The following is a 23136-nucleotide window of genomic DNA, read 5'->3' as shown; positions in this document are numbered from 1 at the left end:
ACTCTAGTCAAATCCGTACGAGGAGTATAAGATATGAAAACTATATATTCCAGGGACATCCAGGACAAGTACAAGCTTAACCTAACCCAAGATGCCCGAAACAACATCAGCAAGTCCGCCTCCAACGTTGGCCTCAGTCACACCATCTTCCTGCGCACCCAGTACGACGTCCTACGACGTCTGCGGGCTTACTGGGTGCCACGGTTCCTGCTGCACCAGGAGAGGATGGAACCGTTCAGGTAGTCACATGTTTGGTTGTACGTGACAGTGTCATTACGGGCTCTGCCACGACGGTTTGTAAACAGCTGCATCAAACAAATAGCTGATCTTGTGAACATTGACGGTGAAATCAAAAGGTCGGAGCAAGCCCAGATGTCGATCACTCATCACTCATTTTAATCCTTTTTTTTGACTGGTTTGTAAACTATAGTTAGCAACAAGCAGGAAATACGTCTTAGCGTTATGCTAAATATATAATTGTAAATATTATTATGTGTGTCGCTTAACACTGTACTTGTGGACTTCACAGTGGTAGCAGTCGTTAATACCTGCATGAAGTACATGTTGTAGAATAGAATAAACTGTTCAAAGCGACCTACAAAAGCCCAAACTTGCTCTGTCTCTCTTACACAGCTACACGAAGGAGGATCCGCAGACTGTCATGTGGAATATGAAGAAGACCATGCCAAAGAACCCCGTGCCTTTCTTCCCATCAATCTCCTTGGTCAGGTCAATGCCTCTGCGCCCCGATGACGCGTTGTCGTCGTCCTTGACCTCCAACTGGGACACCGTCACCAAGGCCAACACAAGTAGAGACATCATGTCAGTGCAAGGGAGACGACCGTCGTCGCTTGTCCGACATAATGGGTAAGTCTCAACTGGTATCAGATCAGGCTTGTTCAAACAAAGGACTTGTTTCCCTGGATCCACCTGTCTACAAAATCACCAAGTTTAATTCTCTTATTCTGAATTCCAACCCTTTAGCTCAACTGACAGAAAATCAAGAAAAGCCTTGTGTCTCCGTTCATGCTTGACCACAGTGAGTGTGGCTAAACGTCTTTTCTTGACATTGAATCAAATTGCTTTAACAAATTTGTCTCCTTCCCCCCCAAAAAAAAATCAAGAAAGAAAAAGAAAATGGGTGTAAATAGTTGTCTTTTAATACTTTTTGTCTTGGATTCTTGCAGCTTATGTTGCTTCAGGTAAGGCTGAATCATTGAGTCAGTTCACCTTGCACACTCTGTAACTCTACACACTAACGTGTTCACCATTTTCAGATTCACAGAACTAATATCAAACGTTTTTATTGGAAAAATACTACCATTTACACTTATTGTATTATTCCTAACTACCCACACTTCCGGGGCTGAACGCCATTGACCCAACGAGTCAAGAAAGGATTGGTGAATGTACGCTAGCACACTGGGTAAATGTTAGTTTGTGAAAGTTGAAAAGCTTTGAATACGGTTGGCTGTTCAGATGATATATCATATTTTGTTGAAATGCGTATTGTGTACTTTTGAAAAAGAAAGCCCTCTTTGAAGAGGTATAGCTGAACCGCCATTGTGATATCTTGTAGCGATTCTTCATCCTGGGCGTCTTATCAATATAGACATGTGCATGCGCAAATCGCCACTGTGTTAAATTTAGGTTTTCATGCATTTTTCCATTTGCCCGTAGTGTGATAACTATACACGTGTGTTTACACTTCTAACCCTCCCACTCATACACTCACTCTCATAAGACTGACTCCTCACTAACGTTTACTTGTCGCTATGTGCATCACAAGGGCAGTGGGTAGCCAAGAGGTATGAGCGTTCGCTCGTCACGCCATAGTTCCGGGATCGACTCCTCACATAGATACAGTGTGTGAAGCCCATTTCTGACGTTATCCTCCGTGACACTGATAAATATTGCCAGAAGATTGATAAAAGAGGCGTTAAGCCGTACTCACTAACTCAAAAGATGAATTCTCTAAAGCACCATAAACTAGGAAGATGGACCACGAAGAAGAACACTCAACTCTTTGTTATCGATGTACGTAATGCCTGTTTCCTTTAGTCAGGTTGTCCCCAAATTGGAACGATGACTGCACTCAGCGTTAATGTGGAAAAAAGTATATGAATCTCCTGGTCGGTATGTGTTGCGTTATCAAAGTCGTCAACGAGACGAGGGATAATTGTCACATTACGGACTTCAGCAAACAACAGTCACACTTGTAGTTGTGTCCATCAGCAGTAGCGCAAGTAGTTTCAAAGAAGCGGGTTTTGGCATGAGCGAGTCAGACTGCGACGACGATTATTATGAGATGACCCTTCTTTGTATGCCATCACCGCTACCGTTGTATAAGAACTTTTACACATGACATGATGTTTCTTTAAGACCGGTTTCAAGTGATTGCTGTAAAATCACAAACAGCAGATATTGTTTGATACAGGCCCTGGTATTCTTTGTCATGTATCGTAATGACATTTGAAGATTATATCCGATTCGCACTGAGATTCTCTGCAAATCATCGTTGTCATTGGAGACTGACGGACAACAGACTTAACTAGCGACCAAAAGAAGTTTAAGACCCTACACTCCATGTCTCTTGTTGCAATCCAGACCCACCAAGGAACGGTTCCTGTTGGCGCTTAGTGCCGATCGACTAGCTGGCGGACCTTTCCAGAAATATCTTGAAAAGTAAGACAACATTTTGCATAAAGTATTTCTTTCGCTTTTGACACCCCTATCCTATCCCATGGGATACCTGGCACGTGTTCACATGCATCGACCAACCTTAGAATGGATATGCATGGACCAAACTCAGATTATTTAGAAGTTGTTGGGGCCATAGTATCCTTTCACGAAGCACTAAGGTGATCGTAAGTCACTTAACCGTAGTACAGTATTTTAAGAATGGGAGTCATGATTAACCTGAGTAAAGGTTGTTTCGTGAAAGGAGCCCAGGATTAGAATTGGTCATCAGCAACCAATGCGTGTCGTAACGGGATCGAGTGGCCATCCTTGCTCTGGGTTGACACATGTCATTGCATCCCAGCTGCGTAGGATGATGCTCATACAACAACAAGGAGACCTACAAAATTAACATTTCCCTCTGAGTGTGTATAGTCCTATAGTCTATAGTGTGAGTGTGTGCATCAGGGGCGGGGACCAGTCGTTGCTGTCGAACCTGTTGTTCTGGGAGGATGTCACGGAATATGGCGCCACCGAGGACAAGTCTGCAGACCGACTTCTTCGACTGCAGCACGCCTGGGCAATCTTCAACAAGTTCCTGGCGCACGACAGCCCCTACTACGTCGGTATGTACCTTGTGACGATTTAGTTCCAATCACCCCGTGCGTTATTTAGTCCATTATTTACGTGTATGTTGCAATACCATACTTATTGCGCGAGAGACTAAAATATATTAAGGAATTTCTGTTAAATGTGACACTGAGGTTTACCATGACTGGTTGACGATGAGGTATAGCAGGTATCTCTGGCAGATCTCTTGAAGTCTGATGGTGTAGTTAGGGAGGAAGAAGGGAAGAAGCCTCGTACGGATAAGGGCTTTGTACAAGTTTGACAGTTCCATATTCATCAAACGCGGTATTCTCCAAGTCACGTCTTCTCTGTTTCTGGGTGACCAGGTCTTCCCGACTCTATACGAGACCGCATCCACCAGAGCCTCCTAGAGGCTCGGGACTTCGTGGAAGCTTCCATCTACGACTCGGCCAAATACCAGGCTGTGGACCGTCTGGAGAAGGCCTGGATAAGGTTCCTGAAGGAAGATCTCAAGACTTTCCTAGAGTGAGATCCATCACTGTCTCTATATTGCATACTTTGTAACAATGTGTACTGTCCATAATACTAGTATTGTAATGACCGTTGCCAAGTGAAGTAAGTAAGTGAATATTTAGTTTCTGTTAGAAATCATGTCGGTATTTCAAAAATGATTTGAATGTCTTGGCATTCTGTAATATTGTATGTTATCATCATGTATTTATTAACGAACGGTGATCAATAACAGTCATAACTGGCCTCTGTGGAGTCTTTGGAACGTTTGCACCACAGCGTAACGAATTACTTGCAAAAGAAATTATCCTGGCTAGTGTTTTCTCTCCACATGGCCGTGCTCATGCTAGCCGATCACGTGACATTCCGACCTAATGGCGTGGACTATTGCTGATGTATCACGTGGTCATGCGTCACTAGTTTGTTTTTAAGACCATGGTCAAATGCTTGGATTATTTCATACTGCGGCGTAATGCACCATACATTTATTCTTCAATCCTCTGATCCCTCGTTAGTTGCCGAGTGCGTCCTGATGCGGACAGTCCGCCTAGCACCGCCGACGCCATTGAGATCACCGTCACCGACACGGAAGTGGTCATCAAACGACCTCGACCTTGGGTCAGAAGGTAAACAAACACGTTCTATCAAATAACAGCCGCACTAAGGATTTATCGCTCGCACTGCTCGGTCTGACCCTTGATGAAGACCTGTGTGACGGGATCGTGGTGGTAGAATCTAAAACAGGCACCGCTTTTATACGCACAGCTTTTGTAGTGAGTACGTACCCATGTTAATGGTGTGAACCGATTGTTGAAGTTTGGTTACTAATTCAACCAAAGACAATTTATGGTATATAGTATTTTTATGTATTACTGTTAAATGTTTACGAACATTTTATGGTCAGTGCTCATAATCCCTGGAAGATCAGAACTGGTATCCTGCAACTCATGTTTGTCCTAAGAGACGACTTACGGAATCAGATGGTCGGATTTCCTGACTTGGTAGATGTCATGGTAACCTGACTACGTAGACCAATGCCCATTGTATCAATCATTAGGTCTCAGATGCAAGTTATCCACAGTCCCCCGCAGTAGAGCTGGAACACTACTGTATGCGGCATTAAACAAGAAACACACACACAACATGTATATACTCATCCGTGCCAGTTAAATTCTGATACGTCATGTAATTTTCATGTTATTTCATTGTTTCATAAATAATTTTCCTGAAGAGGGTTTTAGGATGGATCTCTGCGAAATGAGACCGGAAAACGTAAAATTGTCTCAGCTCTGCACATATAATTTCAATTTAGTTTTCCGACCAATGTTTAACTAATGACACCACATTTGTCATCTTATTTATGGTTCCACAATACACAATCTCATATGCCGCGATGCTGAGGAGTTCTCGGCAGTGTGCGTATGTCGATCAACCTGTTGCCATTCAATAAATACATAACGGAAAATTAAACAGAGAATATGTAATTGTAGGTGAGATGATTCCTCACAAATGTGCAAAAGTTGACTTCGATCTCACAAAGTTTACATTCATGAAAATTATTTATGCTACACAAAATTAACATGTACGTCCTCGGAAATTACGTCAAGTGTCTGTGCGGGTCTGTACTGATATATTTTAATGCGTTTTGTATAAATATAACTTCCTGCAGTAACAATATTTCAAAAGTAGTTCTTTTAGCGCCCATGATCTAAGTAACAGCATGTCATGAAGTGTCTATGTACCCGACATACTAAAACTAGTGCCTCCAACAATCTGATGTCAGTTTCATTATGCATGACCTTGAGTGTTCTTTTCCGTAACTGGTGATACTGGTAACACTAGTCTCGGCTGCATGATACAACTTGTGGATAGATCCTCACCAAGCTAGAATTACTTTAAACCCCACCACACATGCTGTATACCTCAGTCTGTTTAATTCTTTTCCAGACTTTTTAATTATGTTTCATTTCGCCTGCTTATTACATTGAACCCACACGACTGATATTCCAGCATATTTATGTTGATCTCGGGGATATCAACGATAGTGCACTGAGTCTTGTTCCACAAAACGGTCTTTATATCCTTCCCTACATGACGTTTTTTACTGCGATACAATATATCTCCTCGTGAAAACAATGGTAACACTGACACAAGGCAACCGAGGCTCTAGCAATCTGAAGACCCACGAATATTCCAACAATCGTACGTAACATTAAGACTCAATCGTCCAAGGCTTACCAGTACTGAAACCACTATATGCATCAAGCTCAGTGTCAGAACGATACGGCTTTCGTTTTTAACAGTTTTGTAATGTTCTGGGATAGAACTGAGGCAGTGGAGATGTTTTAAAAAGAGTTCACTGCCAAGGGATATTTTGCCACAGATTAAAACCTATCCATAGTGAATCCACGATAAAAAGTATTAAAATTCGCTCGTAACATGATTACCTGCTGACAGCAGAGACAAATGTATATTGTCACCAGCCTCAGGTGCTCGCTGATTAAAAATTGATAACAAAATACCCGAATCATTTAGCAGTAAAGTAGCTGGGACTTGGATTGAGTGTTTGATGACTACCTTCAGAGGGAGCAATTATACGTATAGACTACACGTTGGCATGGTGTTTAAACCCGTGTCAGCCTGTTGTTATTGCCATGTATCTGATTTCATGCCTTCATTTCCTTCCCTAGACTCCAGCCTCTCAGGTAACTGTGTGATGTTATACTCCAGATTGGGAGTGGCTTGTCTGTGTGTAACCCAGTGATGCAGTTATTATCACGTGAACCATCACTCGTGTCTTTATTTGTTGTACACTGTTCCCGTTTTTGATGCACGTTTTCAGTTGATCAGAAATAACATGGTCATTTTTTATTCTGTTGTTCATTAAATAATATCCTAACTCACGATAATTCCGTTTTCTAGCAAATGTTGATCAATTGCAACTGGTAAACAATCTCTTAGTAGTTAAAATATATACTATAGATCTGGAAATAATTTTGTAAGACGATTATAATTACCCCATTGAAGTAGGAACTGCTCATGATTTTATACATATTTGTTCTCAGAATAAGGTAATTTTCAAAATGGTACTACCGTTCTCCTACCGCTGCTTTAAAAATATTCCCCCAAACCTGTAACTCAAGTCGTATTCGTTTTCTACACTGTGTCTATAGGAATGTACCCATATGATATATTGTTCATAACAACAATTATTCATTGTATAAACGTGTGTGCTATATGTATATTCCATAACCGACAAAAGGTACCTGTGGTTCAAAACTTACGTGGGGTGGCTAGGTGATTACAGTGTGCAGAACGTTCTATTTCCTCCATCTAAAGCTCTACTAAAACATTATATAAATGAAGAATATGTTTACCTAATACTGTATGAGGTTTGTTGAAAGGATGTGGTTGTTTCTCATGATGTGCCAGTTCCTAAAGTGCCTTCCTGTATCTTCATATATATCACCCTCACTAATCTAAGAAATTAGAGAAATCTTACTTTATTAACCAAGGCATCTGACCCGTCTCTACACTTCTTGTCGGAAGAGGGGTGGTCGAAAGATGTCAGCTGGTTCACAAGAATAAAATCATGTATGTATCGATTACAACATAATTTCAGAAGCAAATTCGAGACACAGTCATGAGGAACAAGAACACTTAAACTGACCTCGGGGTAAGGTTTATGCGTGTGAAGGTGTATACGATGCTAGGGCCGTGACGTAGTGTATGTTTTCAGTGATAGGTAGTCCGTGTTTCCTCTGTTGAGTGCATGTGTTTGAACCCCTACTAATCTTTCGTTTTCCTCAGTCCATCTTTCTCTGCTATCTCCACACATCGTCAGTACTTCACGGGTTCCAACACATTTCATTCCTCCAATATTACTCACTCGACTGATTGTCTGAGGTTTCCTTATATAGGACTCCACCAGAGAGTTGACCTTCGTTCCCTCGGGAACCCATGCAGTACAGGCGATGTCTTCATAGAGATGCAATACTTGCATGTTTCATTTGAATGCCTTCCTACTCTCCAGCTCGTTGATAAAGCCTTCATATGAAACCATTTTCAATTTGATTTAATCTTATCTTATCAGCACATTTTAAAGTAGTTTTAGGTAAATGTTTTGTTTAGATGGCAATTCAATAATAAACACTGAGCATACGTATGCAGAATATGAAAGACCCAGATGGACATGAAAGTATGTTCAAAGGAACCCTCAACGTTACGTTATATCGTGTTGAAGGGTCCCTGGCTCAACGGCATCGGAACGGGCACGACGTCTACAACGTGCGTTGACATTGGCAGAAGACATCGACTTTGAGAGAAGGGCGTTGAATAAAAAGTTACGTATTGAACGTCGCAAGGAGATGGAGAAAGAACGGAAGAAGGCCGTCAAGGCGGCATACGCCAGGCAGAAAGAAGCTAAACTAAAGAAAGGTTCCAAGGTGAGAGTTAAACACGTGTTGCATATAACAGACGGTATTTCATTTGGGTAGGAATGTATATCAGTGTTCTTGGCACCGATGTTTCTTGTGCATTGTTACTCCTCCTGCCCAAGGATCGGCTAGTTCGTGGTCGAGATTCATCCCTGCATTATATTGTGGTGTGTCAGCACCATCTGGCACTGGTGTTTTCAACTACGAGGCAAACGTCTAACAATGTCGTCACTTCCGGGTTTCTTGCCATACGAAGCTGACAGGTGGTGATGGGATTAAAATATGGTTGTGCTGAACAAAATATGGTTGTACATGCAACAGATGACCAATCTTATTTGTGTGACGTTAAAAATGCACGATGAATCTACAGGTGCATACTTCCGCACCCAGCTAGCTTTAGTACGGTCGGGCAGCACGCTTCCTGTGTCCTCCCTCGTGTTACCAAACAGTTTATTTCCGGGAAAATAATCACGATATGCGTTCATTTACATTTTCACAAAACGTGCAAGATTTCATTTAAAGACTTTTACTAAACAGGGGATGATTTGTTTGTTCCTCTACTTTGCTACCGTACAAATAATACGATCTTTCGGGACCGTTCTGCAGTCAGTCATTACATCACACCTGTCAGTAGATTAGTGAGTCATGTTATCTTTCGTACGAAACACGATTTATCAGCAAACACTTTGCTACAGTCTGATTTTAGCGACGACGGGTCAGAGCGTTCTCGCAGCCTATTTGTGAGTTGATTATTCAGCCATGCCAGTTCTAGAAAACAGATTACAATGAATCACAGTTTTGTTTCTACATCCACCCCTGGAATCTTGACCTGTCCTATAGCTTGCTATGAAAACTATAACTAACCAAGTCTAGATCCTTCATTCTGTTCATTTTTGCCATTATTCTATATCGTTTATGTGACTCTTTTTTCGCTTAAGTTGGCAAGGCATTTTTATTTTAGTTTCATTTTGTTATTTTTTTCTTTTCCTTTGTTCGCTTGTAATTTGAATGATCATTTATAGCTGTAACTATGTCTGTGTCATTGCACCAGATCGTAGGTATTTGATGTGACGTAAGTCTGCATCAAGTGCTTGTCCAGTGCTGTCTCTATGATATTATGACATCAAGATACTAACAGTATGACATTCCACGCATCTTATTTAATGTCTTATGTATATATGTTAAAATGTTATATTCCAGCTATTTATTAACATTTCAAAATGCTTTCTTTATGTTATTAAGTATATGGGATTCACGAAGATGTCAGCCGTCAGGTGTCATTTTAGACTTGTGTAATAACTGAAATATCATTCAAAGTGACATCAATACAAAGTTAATGTCATTTTTGAACGTACATCACAAAGTCACCATACGATGTGTGTTGTAGCTGGAATATCATTCAAAGCGACATTAATACGAAGTTATTATATTTCGACTTCACAAAGTCACCATACAGTGTATGTAATAACAGGAATATTATTCAAAGCGACATTAATACAAAGTTATTATACTTCGACTTCACAAAGTCGCCATACAATGTGTGTATAATAACAGGAATATCATTGAAAGCGACATTAATGCACTGTTATCATCATATTTTAACTTCACAAAGTCACCATACAATGTGTGTATAATAACAGGAATATCATTGAAAGCGACATTAATGCACTGTTATCATCATATTTTAACTTCACAAAGTCACCATACAATGTGTGTATAATAACAGGAATATCATTGAAAGCGACATTAATGCACTGTTATCATCATATTTTAACTTCACAAAGTCACCATACAATGTGTGTGTAATAACAGGAATATCATTGAAAGCGACATTAATGCACTGTTATCATCATATTTTAACTTCACAAAGTCACCATACAATGTGTGTGTAATAACAGGAATATCATTGAAAGCGACATTAATGCACTGTTATCATCATATTTTAACTTCACAAAGTCACCATACAATGTGTGTATAATAACAGGAATATCATGATTGAAAGCGACATTAATGCATAGTTCTCATCATATTTTAACTTCACAAAGTCACCATACAATGTGTGCATACATTTAAGAATAAATTCCATTGGATCACAGGAAACAGGTAATAGCACCAGGTGTTAATAAGAAAAAACACATATCTTGTATTTGAAGGAATAACCAATGGTATACACTGTATTACGGATGAATGCATTGATCGGATGTTCATTAGGTAGAAATGGTGGCTGTTTCACTTTTCATTTCATTTCAGACTCGCGTTTATCAGTACTGTTATAGTAGAGTCCAATACCAAAGCTTCACACTAGTGTAGACCCAGAATTACGTTCACAATAGACCGTTTACTAGATAGTCTTATTCTTTTCTATATGCTAAGGATGTTTAGAGGTTTCTTGTAGAAGTAATTCAGATTGGAAATGTGCGGTAACGAATATAGTACAGTAGGATATATTTTCAAAACCATTGCATCCAGTGCTCTTCAAATACATGTCAGCCCATGAGGATCCGGGTTAGAATTTGCCTTATAAATCCATGTTTGTCGTCCCAGTTGATTTATGTTCATGCTATTGATCACAGGATTGTCTGGTCTCTGGACTCAATTGTCCACAGCCCTCCGCCATATAGCTGGAATGTTGCTGAGTGCGACGTTAGCAACAAACAAATCAAATATATATATGTTTCTCCGAAATGAGTATGTAGAATTCTACACCAGTCTTATTGTAGGATTTTATTATCGTGTCAAGAATCACGGTTCTGTGTTAAAAGTATCTATCTGTTGCATATAATGTATCTTACACTTACATATACTAGTTCCTCAATCTTGCTATACCATGATGCTGGTACGTAATACATTTTATTCATATCAGTTAATGTTAACAAGAGAATGCTTCTCTATTTTGCGATTGTGCATTGATCTTCTGTTTCCAGTCAGGTGAGGGTGTTGACGGAATGGTGGCTGGGGAAGGAGAGGACGGGGTGGCAGTACTGCCCTCATATACAGATCTACACTCAAACAGACAGTGAGTTATTGTAGCGTCTCTTAATGCAATCAGGTTCTGTACTGCCCGGTTGTGTGGACTTGCACCAGGACTGAGAGTTCCTACCCTGAACTCCTCTTTAAGAAGACAGCATCAAAGTTTGATCCCTGGTATCAAAGCTTGATCTCGGGTACACTCGATATTGATATCTACAATGTGTCATGGCTAAGAGTGTAACCATGATTTTCATTTTAACAGACCAACAAGTTCTTTTTATGTTAATATTCATGATACATATAGTATGTGTTTATCAAAAAAAACAAGTACACGTTTAATTTAATATTGGAGGTAAGAATAGCCATCTCAACATATTAACAGCTACTTAAAGCTGTTCCTCCGCTACATAGTGCTACTGTATCATCTGCTTCAGGCTGATGGCGATGTTCCGGAAGTTCATCCAGGACGGGGATTCTAAGGAGCTGGCCCACTACCTGCCTCTCCACAACGACCTGGACACTTATTTTGACATGAAAGATAACAAACAGAAGAAAGACTCGCACGCAGGGCATATATACAAGTAAGCTGACACTGAGGCGCAGGATGTACTATGGTCCTTTCTTGTGTCACACCTTGGACGTACAGCCTAGTTACGTTAAATAAGTGGGCGTTATATGAACACCAGAATGAGTTTTATTTGATGTGTGATAATGCGATATTGATCTTTTCTCCAATGCAAGAAGGTGGACTAATTTCATGAAAAATATCAAGCATTGTGTTAGATTATGTGGTATGATACAGAGCAAGGCCTGTGGAAACATAAACTCTCCAAATATGAACGTTACAAGCGAACCAACGTAAGGTAATGTAACTGTTTGAAATAATGTGTCGTATAGAATATTTTTTTTCCATCGATTACATCTGATATTCATTTGAATAATGTAACTATGAACGATCGCTGAGACAATGTATGGCTAACTCTATGTTTCCAGATCATCACACCAGTGAACATTTCCACTTCATTCATTGTGTACCTTGCCATTATATTAGACCATTGAAAATATTTTCATGAAAGCAGTAATGAATACTTTCATGATTAAATGAATAAATATTTTCACATCATCGTCATGGATATTTCTTCATCGTTTCATCATTAAACATTTCCATGTCATTACTCAAATGAACATTTCCATGCTTTACATGCAACAGGACATATCTAGACGCTCAGAGTAAAAAGTTCGCCCCGATGCCTGAGAAGATCTCCACTAAGGTGGCGGGGGAGAAAGACAGGCCAAAGTCCGCCACATTAAAAGAGGTCCACAAACACGTCCAGTCCAAGCTGGACGAGTTGTTCAAAGATTTTATCATGGTACGTTTTCATGAGGGTATTTCAAAACAAGAAACATACCATAAACTCGAACAGTATTTTCGTTACATATCAGAGTGACAGGTTGATGGATGGGGAAAGTATTAAGTGATGGAGGTACTAGTGTTTACTTAATTGGTAAAACACAAATACTATGTGGTTCTGAGAAACCAACTGTCACAGCGATGCTGGGATCCAAACTTCCAAAAGTAGGTGTTTTGGTACATCTTGTGTCTTGCACTTGCGCCATCTTGGACAGCTTGGTCATCCCTGTGTCATCGACGTGACAACGACCATCACCAGTTTGTTTGGTCCCGATTCGATTATTTACAGACTGCTGTCATCTAGCTGGGATATTGCCGCGTACAGCGACCCCAGAGCTGACAATCAAGTGATAAACACCATGGTCACCGAACAAATTCAACTGGGATACGGTGACATATGTCAACCAGCTGCCCGATCCCATTAGCCGCCTCTTACGACAAGCACGTGGTGCTGTAGATCAATTCTAATGCGGATCTTCCTGATTTGATAATGATTATACTCTACTATCAAGGCCCATGTTTCCATAGCAGTATCACGACTACCTGTTGTAGTACCAAGCAGAGGAGTTCGGTGTGGACCCCAAAGACTTGGCGTCCATGTCCCAGGCTGAGCTGACCATGAGGATGGGCGCAGACACTGGGACGGCGTGGAAGAAGAAGAACAAGGGCAAGGTAGGAGGGGAGACAGCTCGTGTGACAGACATGAGCAATAGATTTCAATATTGGGTCATTCTTGCTATCTGCAGACGAGACATAATAGGCAAGTAGCTGTCATTGCTTTTTAATCACATTATACCTTTGACTCTTTCTTTTTTTAATTGCAATTATCGTCTTTAACCTTTTTCGAACTTATTGTATTTTGCAGAGAGGCTTAGCATACCAAATATACAACCTCTATTAGCCAGGTACATTTTAAGAGGTTAAACAAATAATGCTCTGATGCAGAAATTATACGTTTTCATATCATTTGTAAAGTTCCTATCGTATGTGCATGGTCCACGCTTTTGGTCATTCACCACGGTGTAGTTGATGATCTCAAAAACATGTCAAACAGGAATCAGAAGAGGAAGAGACACCGGACAAAGACAAAACTACACAAATAAGGGAGATAACTCTCGATTCTATCAAAGTTCGCGTTTTCGAAGGGGGGCGTCGGCAGCAGCCAAAGCTAAGCGTAAATAAACCTTCACTCAACGCTAGCGCAGATAAACGAAAAAGGTCCAGTTCAAAGGTACGCGAGCGGGGCGACACACAACCAAGAGAACAGTTATCGAAAACTGAGCGGGTAAACAGTGTGATCATGTGCCATAACAACTTTAACATTTGCAGTGACCTCCCGACAACCATACTGACCTCCCGATATCCATGCTGGCCATCTGTGATGAATATACGTGTGGACTGGAGTTACCATATATAGCACAAATGAGCGCACATGAGTTGACTAATAGAGTGAACAATATTGCATGTAAACCAGATACTCTGCACATATTCAACTCAACTGATTATTGATACAGGTAGGCCTACATGCGACTTGTCCACTTTGTATGCATTGGGAGTAACGGATAAAGAGATAGTATGGTCAGACAGTTGGAGTGTCTTTAGTTAAGATATTAGCCGTATATTCTCCTCTAAATGAAAACCCAAAGTAATGCAACATTCAGTCCTTTAACAAATACACTTTCGTTGCTGCTAGGTTTGTAGCTGCATGGGTACTTCAGAAAATATGACCATTGTAACTGCATACGTCCCTCAAACATTAACACCTTGAGAAAAGGTTCAGTTTATTTAATTGCTCGTGTAGCTTTAGATTAATACTCTTTACCATACGGAGACTCTCGTTTCCTGTGTAAGAACCAGTGCTACTTACATACCTCACTGAAGAGTACAACTAGATAGTACAAACCTAAAGCATAAGCTGGTTTTACCAGCGTATCTGCTCCGACATTTAACTCATCTGCCAAGTGTTCTGGGAGTGTTCGTGTGATCCCAATTTACAATAAACTGTATAATAACAATCTAACATATTTCCTGTAACCATACTGACTAGAATATGATGGGTTTCCAGCATGTGTTTTATCGTGTTGTCACAGTAGTCTCGTTTAGATGGTCATTATTCTCGGTCTCACTCAGCAAAATAAGAATTTTAACAGACAATTCACGTGACCATGATGCCAGATGGGATTCACTGTTACTGCTGAGGCGTTCTCCGTATCATCTGTGTTGAAATCTTTTCTCACGAATTCGCGAACTTAGAATTTTGACTTAAGATTGACACTTCCAAGCAAGAAAGCGTCAGCTTAAACGACACATTGGGACAAGTTTTCTTCTGAAAGAATTCTAATGTACTTCATTCTAACTTTTACAAGAAGGAACCCAAATGGATTTTCAGAACACCTGTTGTCAATATTCCCATCTTGTAACAACGATGGATTGCTTTCTTGTGGCCATGGGCTTTACGTTACTAACATCTGCATCGAAATACCAGTTAACATTATTTCTTCAATTATTAACATGCATTTTCTTTTTATATTTCATTATTTATATCGTTAAAGGAAGAAGAAGAAAATATAATCAATAATCTGAAATAACATCCAGTGGGCAGATATTCCTTAGTAGTGTGCCCCACGTTGTCTAACTGCGGTAACACTACTGAGTCTGTGCTACTCGCAAAGAAGGATCTGGGGTTTACTTTTGTCACTACGCACTGCTACGCACTGTTCCACGGTGTTCTCCAAGACCATATTCATCTAGGTCTGGGTCTCGATCCACAAACCGTTCGTAACGTTGCGACCTGTCATAACTCTGCAGTTTACCATAGGTTTACAAAAGTCTTCTGGTTCTTATGTATTTATACATATACTTATCTGTACTCTCTTAGCTTGAAACGTACGTAAAATGTTGCCTGATTGGAAACAGGTTTTCAGTGGAAGTAGTTGAGGAACACTAGCCATTGATCGATTATGGACACATTTGGCGGAAAAAACTTAAATATATAGAAACGTCAAAATCCTTTCCATATTCATTGGAAAAAGGAGAGTCGTTTGCACAGTTGTGACAATATCATGGGCTGATATTTGTTTCTGCAGTATTGCAGCTGTATGATGTTTGTAAACAAATCCGGTCTGAGCCAGACAGTCCAGTGATTGTCACCATGCAGTACGATGGCAGAACATGTGTTTATGAATCCCTATAAAATAGTGATGATACCAGGTGTTCGCACCCGTCATAAACGTGTGCTGATTCTAGTCATTTGACATAATTCGGGTATGCATGCAAACGGGTATGCAAACGTCTTCAAAACTTTACTGATTTCCTGAATTTTGTAATGTTGATCAAACAACTTCTGAGCAAGAGTCCCTTGAGGTACTTTAAAATGCCAAAATAGTCTGAAAGAAATGAATACCTTTCACAGCACTCGTGAGTGGTGACAGTTTATGAATGGGTTACTGACAAGATTATCAATGCTATTCTCGATGACACTATTTACATATCGATAATCATTGATAACTGTTCTTATATACGATATTTCCAACATACCCAACCCTAACGGCAGGTGTGTTCGGGCGCTATGTTTAAGGTCGGGAATGTATTAGAAAACCACCGTGGAACAGCCCGTAGCAGTGTGTAGCAAGTCAACATCCAAATCGTATCCGTGAAACAGAACAAATATACAATAACTGCAGTTTGATATTATCACTTGATTGTACAGTTGAACCCGGAAGCAGTCTAAAAATGCTTGTCGCTGATACTTGGGCAGATACACAAAGTTTCTGTTAATTGTGCATGAAATACGTTTGCAAAATAATCACTTAATGCGTTTGAGTGTGATGTTAAAAGTATACCCTTTTATCTTTAATTCTTGTGTCTGATCTTTAACTTTTCATCCTTGTAATGTTTACATAAGGTGTATCATTAACTGAAAATATAATACAAGCATTCTGGAACAGCGTGTCAAGTCTGCTGTCAAAGTAGATAGATATTTACTTACCCATAAATGCCATTCCTCACAGTCTGTTAACAGTGTTAAAATAAACATGTAAAGACAATACTTGAATATCATGTAGTCAGGTGTGTGGGATTGATCAAATATTAATAATCTTATCTTTGTCTATCCACATAAATATATATTCGGTAACCATGACAACTGTCACACTAACCGTACTTTTGCTATAGGGATCTCCAAGCAGTTCACAGGATAGAAGTGTAGACACTCCTTCACCTACTTTTCTGGCTGCGCGTCGAGCAAGACGTGCGCCTAAGGTATCCCTTGGTCTGGGCTCCGTCTCAGATGTTTGTTTTCCAGAACTGGAGTTCTACCTTGCACTTATATACGTAACATGTTTATTTGTTGCGCTTATATTGTTGCACGTACTAATCCTTTCACGCTTCTGGAGACTGGGTTACCTTCTATACGCCGTATATATTATGCACCTATATGTTACTAATTCTCTATGACAATCATCATTCCTTAGGCGTTTCTCCCTTACTTTTAATGTCCTTTATTATTTTCCTCTAAGTGAACTGGGTGTCATCTAGGAAGGTGATGTGTGCCATGATTTACAGACGGAAGCGTGTCGACCTGATCACGCCTTGAAGTCACGTCTAGGAGTTTGAACAGACTTTCGTTGTATCTTCATAATTATATATTCACGACCAATAAACGCTGCCGGGATATTTCAAAGAGGCATGATTGTCGTGCGATGACAATGTTTACTAGTTATGTCCTACATTTATAATTAAGTCACGAACGACAGAATGCTCTATGTGAGAAATGTATATAGCCAAACGTCCTGAGGCCTGTTCAAACCTTCGTTCTAATTATTGTCTCAACATGAGATAGAAAGATATTATGACAAACATGAAAGTTATCATAAACGAAAAGCGCCGCCCAGAAGATGTATGACGCTATAAATTTTTCTTACACCTTAGAAAACTTTGAGATATGTAGTTTGGCGTAATTTCTTTTTTCATTTTCATGCTTTGAGAAAAGGGCGGTTTTTCTCGGAATGGTCAGTTTGTGAAACGGATAAAACATGATTTGAAAATCAGAACAAATTGTAAGCGACAGTTGCAAAGAAAATTGTCCCTCCAGGTATTTTATCCCATACTGATTATATTGCACGACGATGAAGAATACGATGCTTTCCCAATTACAAGTCATATCTTCAAGTAGTCGGTAGTGTTGGTCTATGCTTGGAGGAGATCACTTGCTGTCGGGTAGAGCAGCGCACTACCACACACACAAATATTCCTCACACAGTTGACAAATAGTTATAAGATAGATGTAATGCCACCTTCAGCAGAATTACTGTTATACGCAACAGACACACGTGTTCGGAGCACTTTAAATATCGTATAGGTGAGTACTAACAGCTCAAAACACCTTCTTAGAAAACGAAATGGGGAAGCGCGCATCGGAAGGACAATTCATTTACTCCAAGCTTGCATTGTCTTTGAACTTCTCCAGAATGGGTAATATTTAATATCTTTAGTGGTATAACTGTGCTGAAGGTGGCATCATACCCAAATCACTCGCTATTCTCATATTGCATGAATGCACCTGAATGTTAAATAGAATGTTATAGAATGAACGCTAAATAAAATGTTATAGAATGAACGTTAAATGGAATGTTGTAGAATGAACGTAAAATAGAATGTTATAGAATGAACGTTAAATGGAATGTTGTAGAATGAACGTAAAATAGAATGTTACAGAATGAACGTTAAATGGAATGTTATAGAATGAACGTTAAATAGAATGTTAAAAAATGAATGTTAATTAGAATGTTATAGAATGAATCTTGAATAGACTGTTTTTAGTATGAACGTTAAATAGAATGTTATAGAATGAATGTTAAAGATAATGTTATAGAATGAACGTTAAATAGAATATTATAGAATGAGTATTAAATAGAATGTTATAGAATTAGTGTAGTAAGACTAAGTAATTGACAATTAATATACAATTGTCTATAAATCATATCCGTATCATTCAAACAATGCATTACCCATCGGAAAATGATTGTCAGTTTGTCTGTGTTCATATTAACACCGTGTGTAGATGTATGTTTCAATTATGAAGATTTCCATTTTGTTACACAGATGTCCAATTTCAGGTCAAGAAAAGAAAGTTGTCAGAGCTGTTTCTATGTCCGTATATTTGTATTAACGTGTGTGTATGATTGTTATTGTCACTATGATTTCCATGTTACGATTAGATTTTGATTTTTGACTGCGTAAAAGTATTCGATTTTCAGGAAATGTTCCATCAGTTTCTGACTGATTTATGTTGTGTAGATATTAACACCGTGTATGAATGTGTTATTGTAATGCATACTTTTTCATATATATCTTTGTCGGAACTCACGGAAACAAACCTTACAACAACCCTGCAAATTTTAGTGAAACTTCGGATTTTAGCCTCCATTAAGGATATCTTCGATTTCAAATTGACCATGTATATAATTATTAAACAAGGACTAATATTTATTTAATGTTGTATCATTGTAAAGAGTAAATCTAATCTACAGTTGTGAGTGAGTGAGTTTTAGTTTTACGCCGCTTTTAGCAATATTGCAGCAACATCACGACAGGAGACACCAGAATGGGCTTCGCACAGTGTACTTGGTCAAGTATTGTTAGATCATTTGAAGAACAAGAAACAAAATAACTCCGTAAATCATTGATAGAGTAACATTAAGAACGCATCCTGTTGAACTGAATCCTCCTGAATCCACTGAACAACAGTGTCGAGTGACTCCTCTAACACAATGTACTCGACACCCAGGCGACAGGCCGAGCCCACCCTACACGAGAGGACAAGATAGAGTTCCTGAAGGCACTGGGAGAGTCTGCAATGGGGCACCTCAATCTCCAGATGCTCTTCTTCTTCAAGTATCTTGTAAAGCACGGCCCTGAAGATGGTATGCCTCTTATAGACAAGGACTTGTTCTTCTATGTAGAAGTACAGAAATTCAAGGTAAGTAGTTCAGTATCGCAAGGGACAATGTATGATTCAGACCGTTCGGTTGCTCCGGCATGACACCCTTGAGGTTCCCATAAAGTGCCTCTTGCGGTTTGACCCGATCTTGACCTTTCAACGTCATACCAATCCCGAACTTAAAAAAGACGTACGTCACTTTCAGCTTTCCAGTCACAGTTGGCTGAACATTGTTGTATATCAGATCAAAGCGGCAAAACCAATATATGTGACCGTTGGTCTAGAGGTTTTATATCGGACATTGAAACCTCATTCAAAAAGCGGACCCTGTTAACAAAGAAGATCGGTGTATTCCCGAGTGAAAACTCGTATTTGCAAATGAACATTTGTCGATACACATTACTTAAGACTTGTACTCACGTCTACATCAACAGGGTTCCAGTCCGTGTGTGTGTCACTCTGTTAACTATAGTGTCCACTGAACCCATGTGTTTTCCTGCAGGACTGCAGTCACGCACACTCCAACGACGAGCTTCTACGGGATAAGGTTCAGTCAATTGTAGAGTGCTTCCTTGAGTCCGTCACAACACCATCCCTCCAGGTATGGTGGCAACCGTTCTGTGTATTGAATGCAGTGCAAATAAGTAGGAAAATACACACACACACACACACACACACACACACACACACACACACACACACACACACACACACGTGTGTGTGTGTGTGTGTGTACAATAGTTTAACTATGAGGCCTGTCGCATGTACTGGTGTGTGATCTATTACAACAGAGGGTTTCTAATCTGTCATATGTATGTTATGACGTCATCGTATCCATTTTTTTTCAATATCCTATACCTTTACATAATTATTTTATTTTTTACCTTGTTCCCTGGAAAGGGTTGCGCAATCACCTTAGGTGTCATTGATTAGAGCTTTCCATTTGGCTACCTGAAACTAAAATCTGGAGTTTGACTCCCGTTCGCTTTAATTAAGTTTCCAGGTTTGTCAGCTACAAAGTGGGAAACGTCTACGACCTTCATGGCAGACGACGTGTTTCCCACATCTAACAGGGCGAATGATTTCGATACTTTCGCAAACCATGCCACACCATTTCAGTGCTGGAAGACTTCAGATAGTCCCACATCTAGCCGTGACATTGCCGACTACTGTTCATAACCTCTTAAACCAAACTGACACTCTTCCTGACTCAATACTTCAAAAGCATTCATATTCACTTTGCAGTCAAATGTTCATATATCCTATTTCTCGGTATCTGTTTGTAGATAGACTGTATCAACCATATATTCACCACTGCAAACTTTTTTCATATCACTGTAATTAGTCACAGCATGAAGAGATTAAACAACGGGCACTCCTTAGCTCCAACTAGCATATATGTCAAATATTCCAATAATACCATACCTAATATGGAAAGGCTTCAAGCGTACCATTACAATTGCCCAGGTTGACATCACGCCAGAGACACACACCAAGACGAACAAGAGCACCGCGCGCTATCTCCAGGGAAAGGAAACAGGGTCCAACATTTTCGACGAAGCCCAGTTCCAGGTGTTCAAGGAACTGCTGCCCTACTGGGCCGGATTCATGAAGTCGTTTGCCATGGACGACAAGAAGAAGGCTCCAAGTATGTTACCATGTATTGGGTTGGATTGGTTGGGATGTACGAATGATTCGTGGAATGGTTGATTTGGTCGGATTGGCGCAAATATTAGTACATGGATAGGTGATGTATAATGATAGGAATTAGATAAGGGAAACAACAACAAGAAGAAGGACAAGATGGTAGAAAACTGGATGGCTCTGTATCATTTCCTAACGGTGCTGTAGGTAAATTAGCATTAATCCGCGACATTCAGAAATAATTGTAAGCGGAAACATAAAAAATGCAAAACTGACGTAAATATGAATGAACGATTTACTTCTAACATGACTATTTGTTGCAGAAACTAAATATCAGAAACTCGTGGAGAAGAGAATGAACTCCATACAGAACTATCAAATGCCATCCCTGACCTTCACCCTTCCATCGATACCAGAGGGTGCTGTTCCCGCCTTCACTATCACGCTATCGGAAGGGGTCAAGTTCAAGGTCAGTAGCTTTGACAGTAGCTCTTGTCAGTTTGGAATAGATGTTAACAGTGTAGTACAAAATAATATTATTCAAATTAAACCTGTGGTTGGAAGATTACACAAGGAAAGTGGAGACAGTAATTATAGGGTGGTAATGAAGTACTGTTCGTCCTTGCTGTGACACCTTCACAGGTCCCTTGTTCTCATGCACAAGGATTTCTAATCACATGGTTTACAGATTCCCCCGACAATGTTTTATAAGTACATCCAAAAAGTCTTTGAATTCTTTATATATTCAGATTCTTAATAAACATTTCATGTCAACGCCCAACCAACAGGATTGGTTTAACCACCTAAAAAGATTCCATTTGTAGGAGCCTTCAAAACAGAAGTGAGTAAATACCAACTTTAAAAAATTAGATACAACAATAAGATGAATCCACATGATTACACCTTTATCATTTCCTTTATTCAAGAACCCATAGATAAGTCTCCCCATATATTACTTACTGAAGGAGGTTTATGCAAGTTTGTTCTTGACATCAACCCTCTGGTCATGAAGTAATCTGTAAACCAAATAATGCTAAAACCGTTATAATCTATTCACTCCTTGCATGTCCACTTTTTGTGCCCGCTCCTTACTAACACATACATAATCGGATTTAATTATACTGATATACTGCATTGTTTCTGTCCGGATGTTACGTACAAAACATGCCATAGAAACCTATGCAACTATACAATATGATACCCTTTTGATATCACAGAAAGTAGATATATCAGTATTATTCACCTACGGACAAATCACACAGACCACACGTTTGTATTATGTTTGATTTTTTATAGCATGCAATGTCATAAAAATAAGCGATGACATTCTTTTGAATATATTCTAACAGAGATATCGTAAGATGTTGATATTATCATTGAATTACAACCGTATATGAAACAATGTATATATTAACTTTGTAAATCCACTATAGGTAGAACACCAATACTGAGGTAACTATGACTGTATAGTCACATATATGAATTATTGTCTTGTCACCTATGAATAATAAATTTTTTGTCATATTATCAAGTTAAATTGTTTCACAACAGCATAAGATAGGGTATCATGTGTCCTACAGTCTGATGTAGATGTATTATGAACCTGGATCGAGTTTTTAACTGTGTAATTAGGTGCAGACCAGTGATGGAACCTTGTACAAACCATTGTGCAGTTGTGAGGCAAATCGTAGATGTATATTTAAAGTATATTCCCATATACACACCCTGTTGTGAAAAAAATGCACATTAGATATCTATATACTGTCACTTTGTTTGATATACTGTACACATATACCATGTTTGATATACTGTACATATACACCCTGTTGAATATACTGTACATATACCCCCTATTCAATATAATCTACATGTACATCCTGCTGAATATAATGTACATATATACCACGTTCGAGACTCCGTACATGTACACGCTGCTGAATGAAATGTACATATAC

At 39.4% G+C, this 23136-nt stretch overlaps 1 protein-coding gene across 4 annotated transcripts in view; it reads left to right on the top strand.

Annotated features, from left to right (window-relative positions):
• Nucleotides 1–23136, top strand: part of LOC137294838 (regulator of G-protein signaling 22-like) — a 52533-nt gene that overhangs the window by 25055 nt on the left and 4342 nt on the right. The window contains exons 10-26 of one of the 4 annotated variants that reach the window (XM_067825963.1): nucleotides 54–239; nucleotides 634–867; nucleotides 1188–1202; nucleotides 2608–2685; nucleotides 3148–3305; nucleotides 3636–3795; nucleotides 4296–4406; nucleotides 6471–6485; nucleotides 8024–8225; nucleotides 11141–11232; nucleotides 11621–11767; nucleotides 12397–12556; nucleotides 13150–13269; nucleotides 19385–19576; nucleotides 20040–20138; nucleotides 21005–21185; nucleotides 21505–21650. In XM_067825963.1, coding sequence (XP_067682064.1) covers nucleotides 54–239; nucleotides 634–867; nucleotides 1188–1202; nucleotides 2608–2685; nucleotides 3148–3305; nucleotides 3636–3795; nucleotides 4296–4406; nucleotides 6471–6485; nucleotides 8024–8225; nucleotides 11141–11232; nucleotides 11621–11767; nucleotides 12397–12556; nucleotides 13150–13269; nucleotides 19385–19576; nucleotides 20040–20138; nucleotides 21005–21185; nucleotides 21505–21650 — 2296 coding nt within the window. Of the gene's footprint in view, nucleotides 1–53; nucleotides 240–633; nucleotides 868–1187; nucleotides 1203–2607; nucleotides 2686–3147; nucleotides 3306–3635; nucleotides 3796–4295; nucleotides 4407–6470; nucleotides 6486–8023; nucleotides 8226–11140; nucleotides 11233–11620; nucleotides 11768–12396; nucleotides 12557–13149; nucleotides 13270–19384; nucleotides 19577–20039; nucleotides 20139–21004; nucleotides 21186–21504; nucleotides 21888–23136 lie in introns of those variants that run through there. The other 3 variants (XM_067825960.1, XM_067825961.1, XM_067825962.1) reach the window with 3 other exon arrangements.

This window comes from Haliotis asinina, chromosome 8, assembly GCF_037392515.1.
Source record: "Haliotis asinina isolate JCU_RB_2024 chromosome 8, JCU_Hal_asi_v2, whole genome shotgun sequence".
Classification (NCBI taxonomy): Eukaryota; Metazoa; Mollusca; class Gastropoda; order Lepetellida; family Haliotidae; genus Haliotis; species Haliotis asinina.
This window is presented reverse-complemented; position numbering and strand designations above follow the sequence as displayed.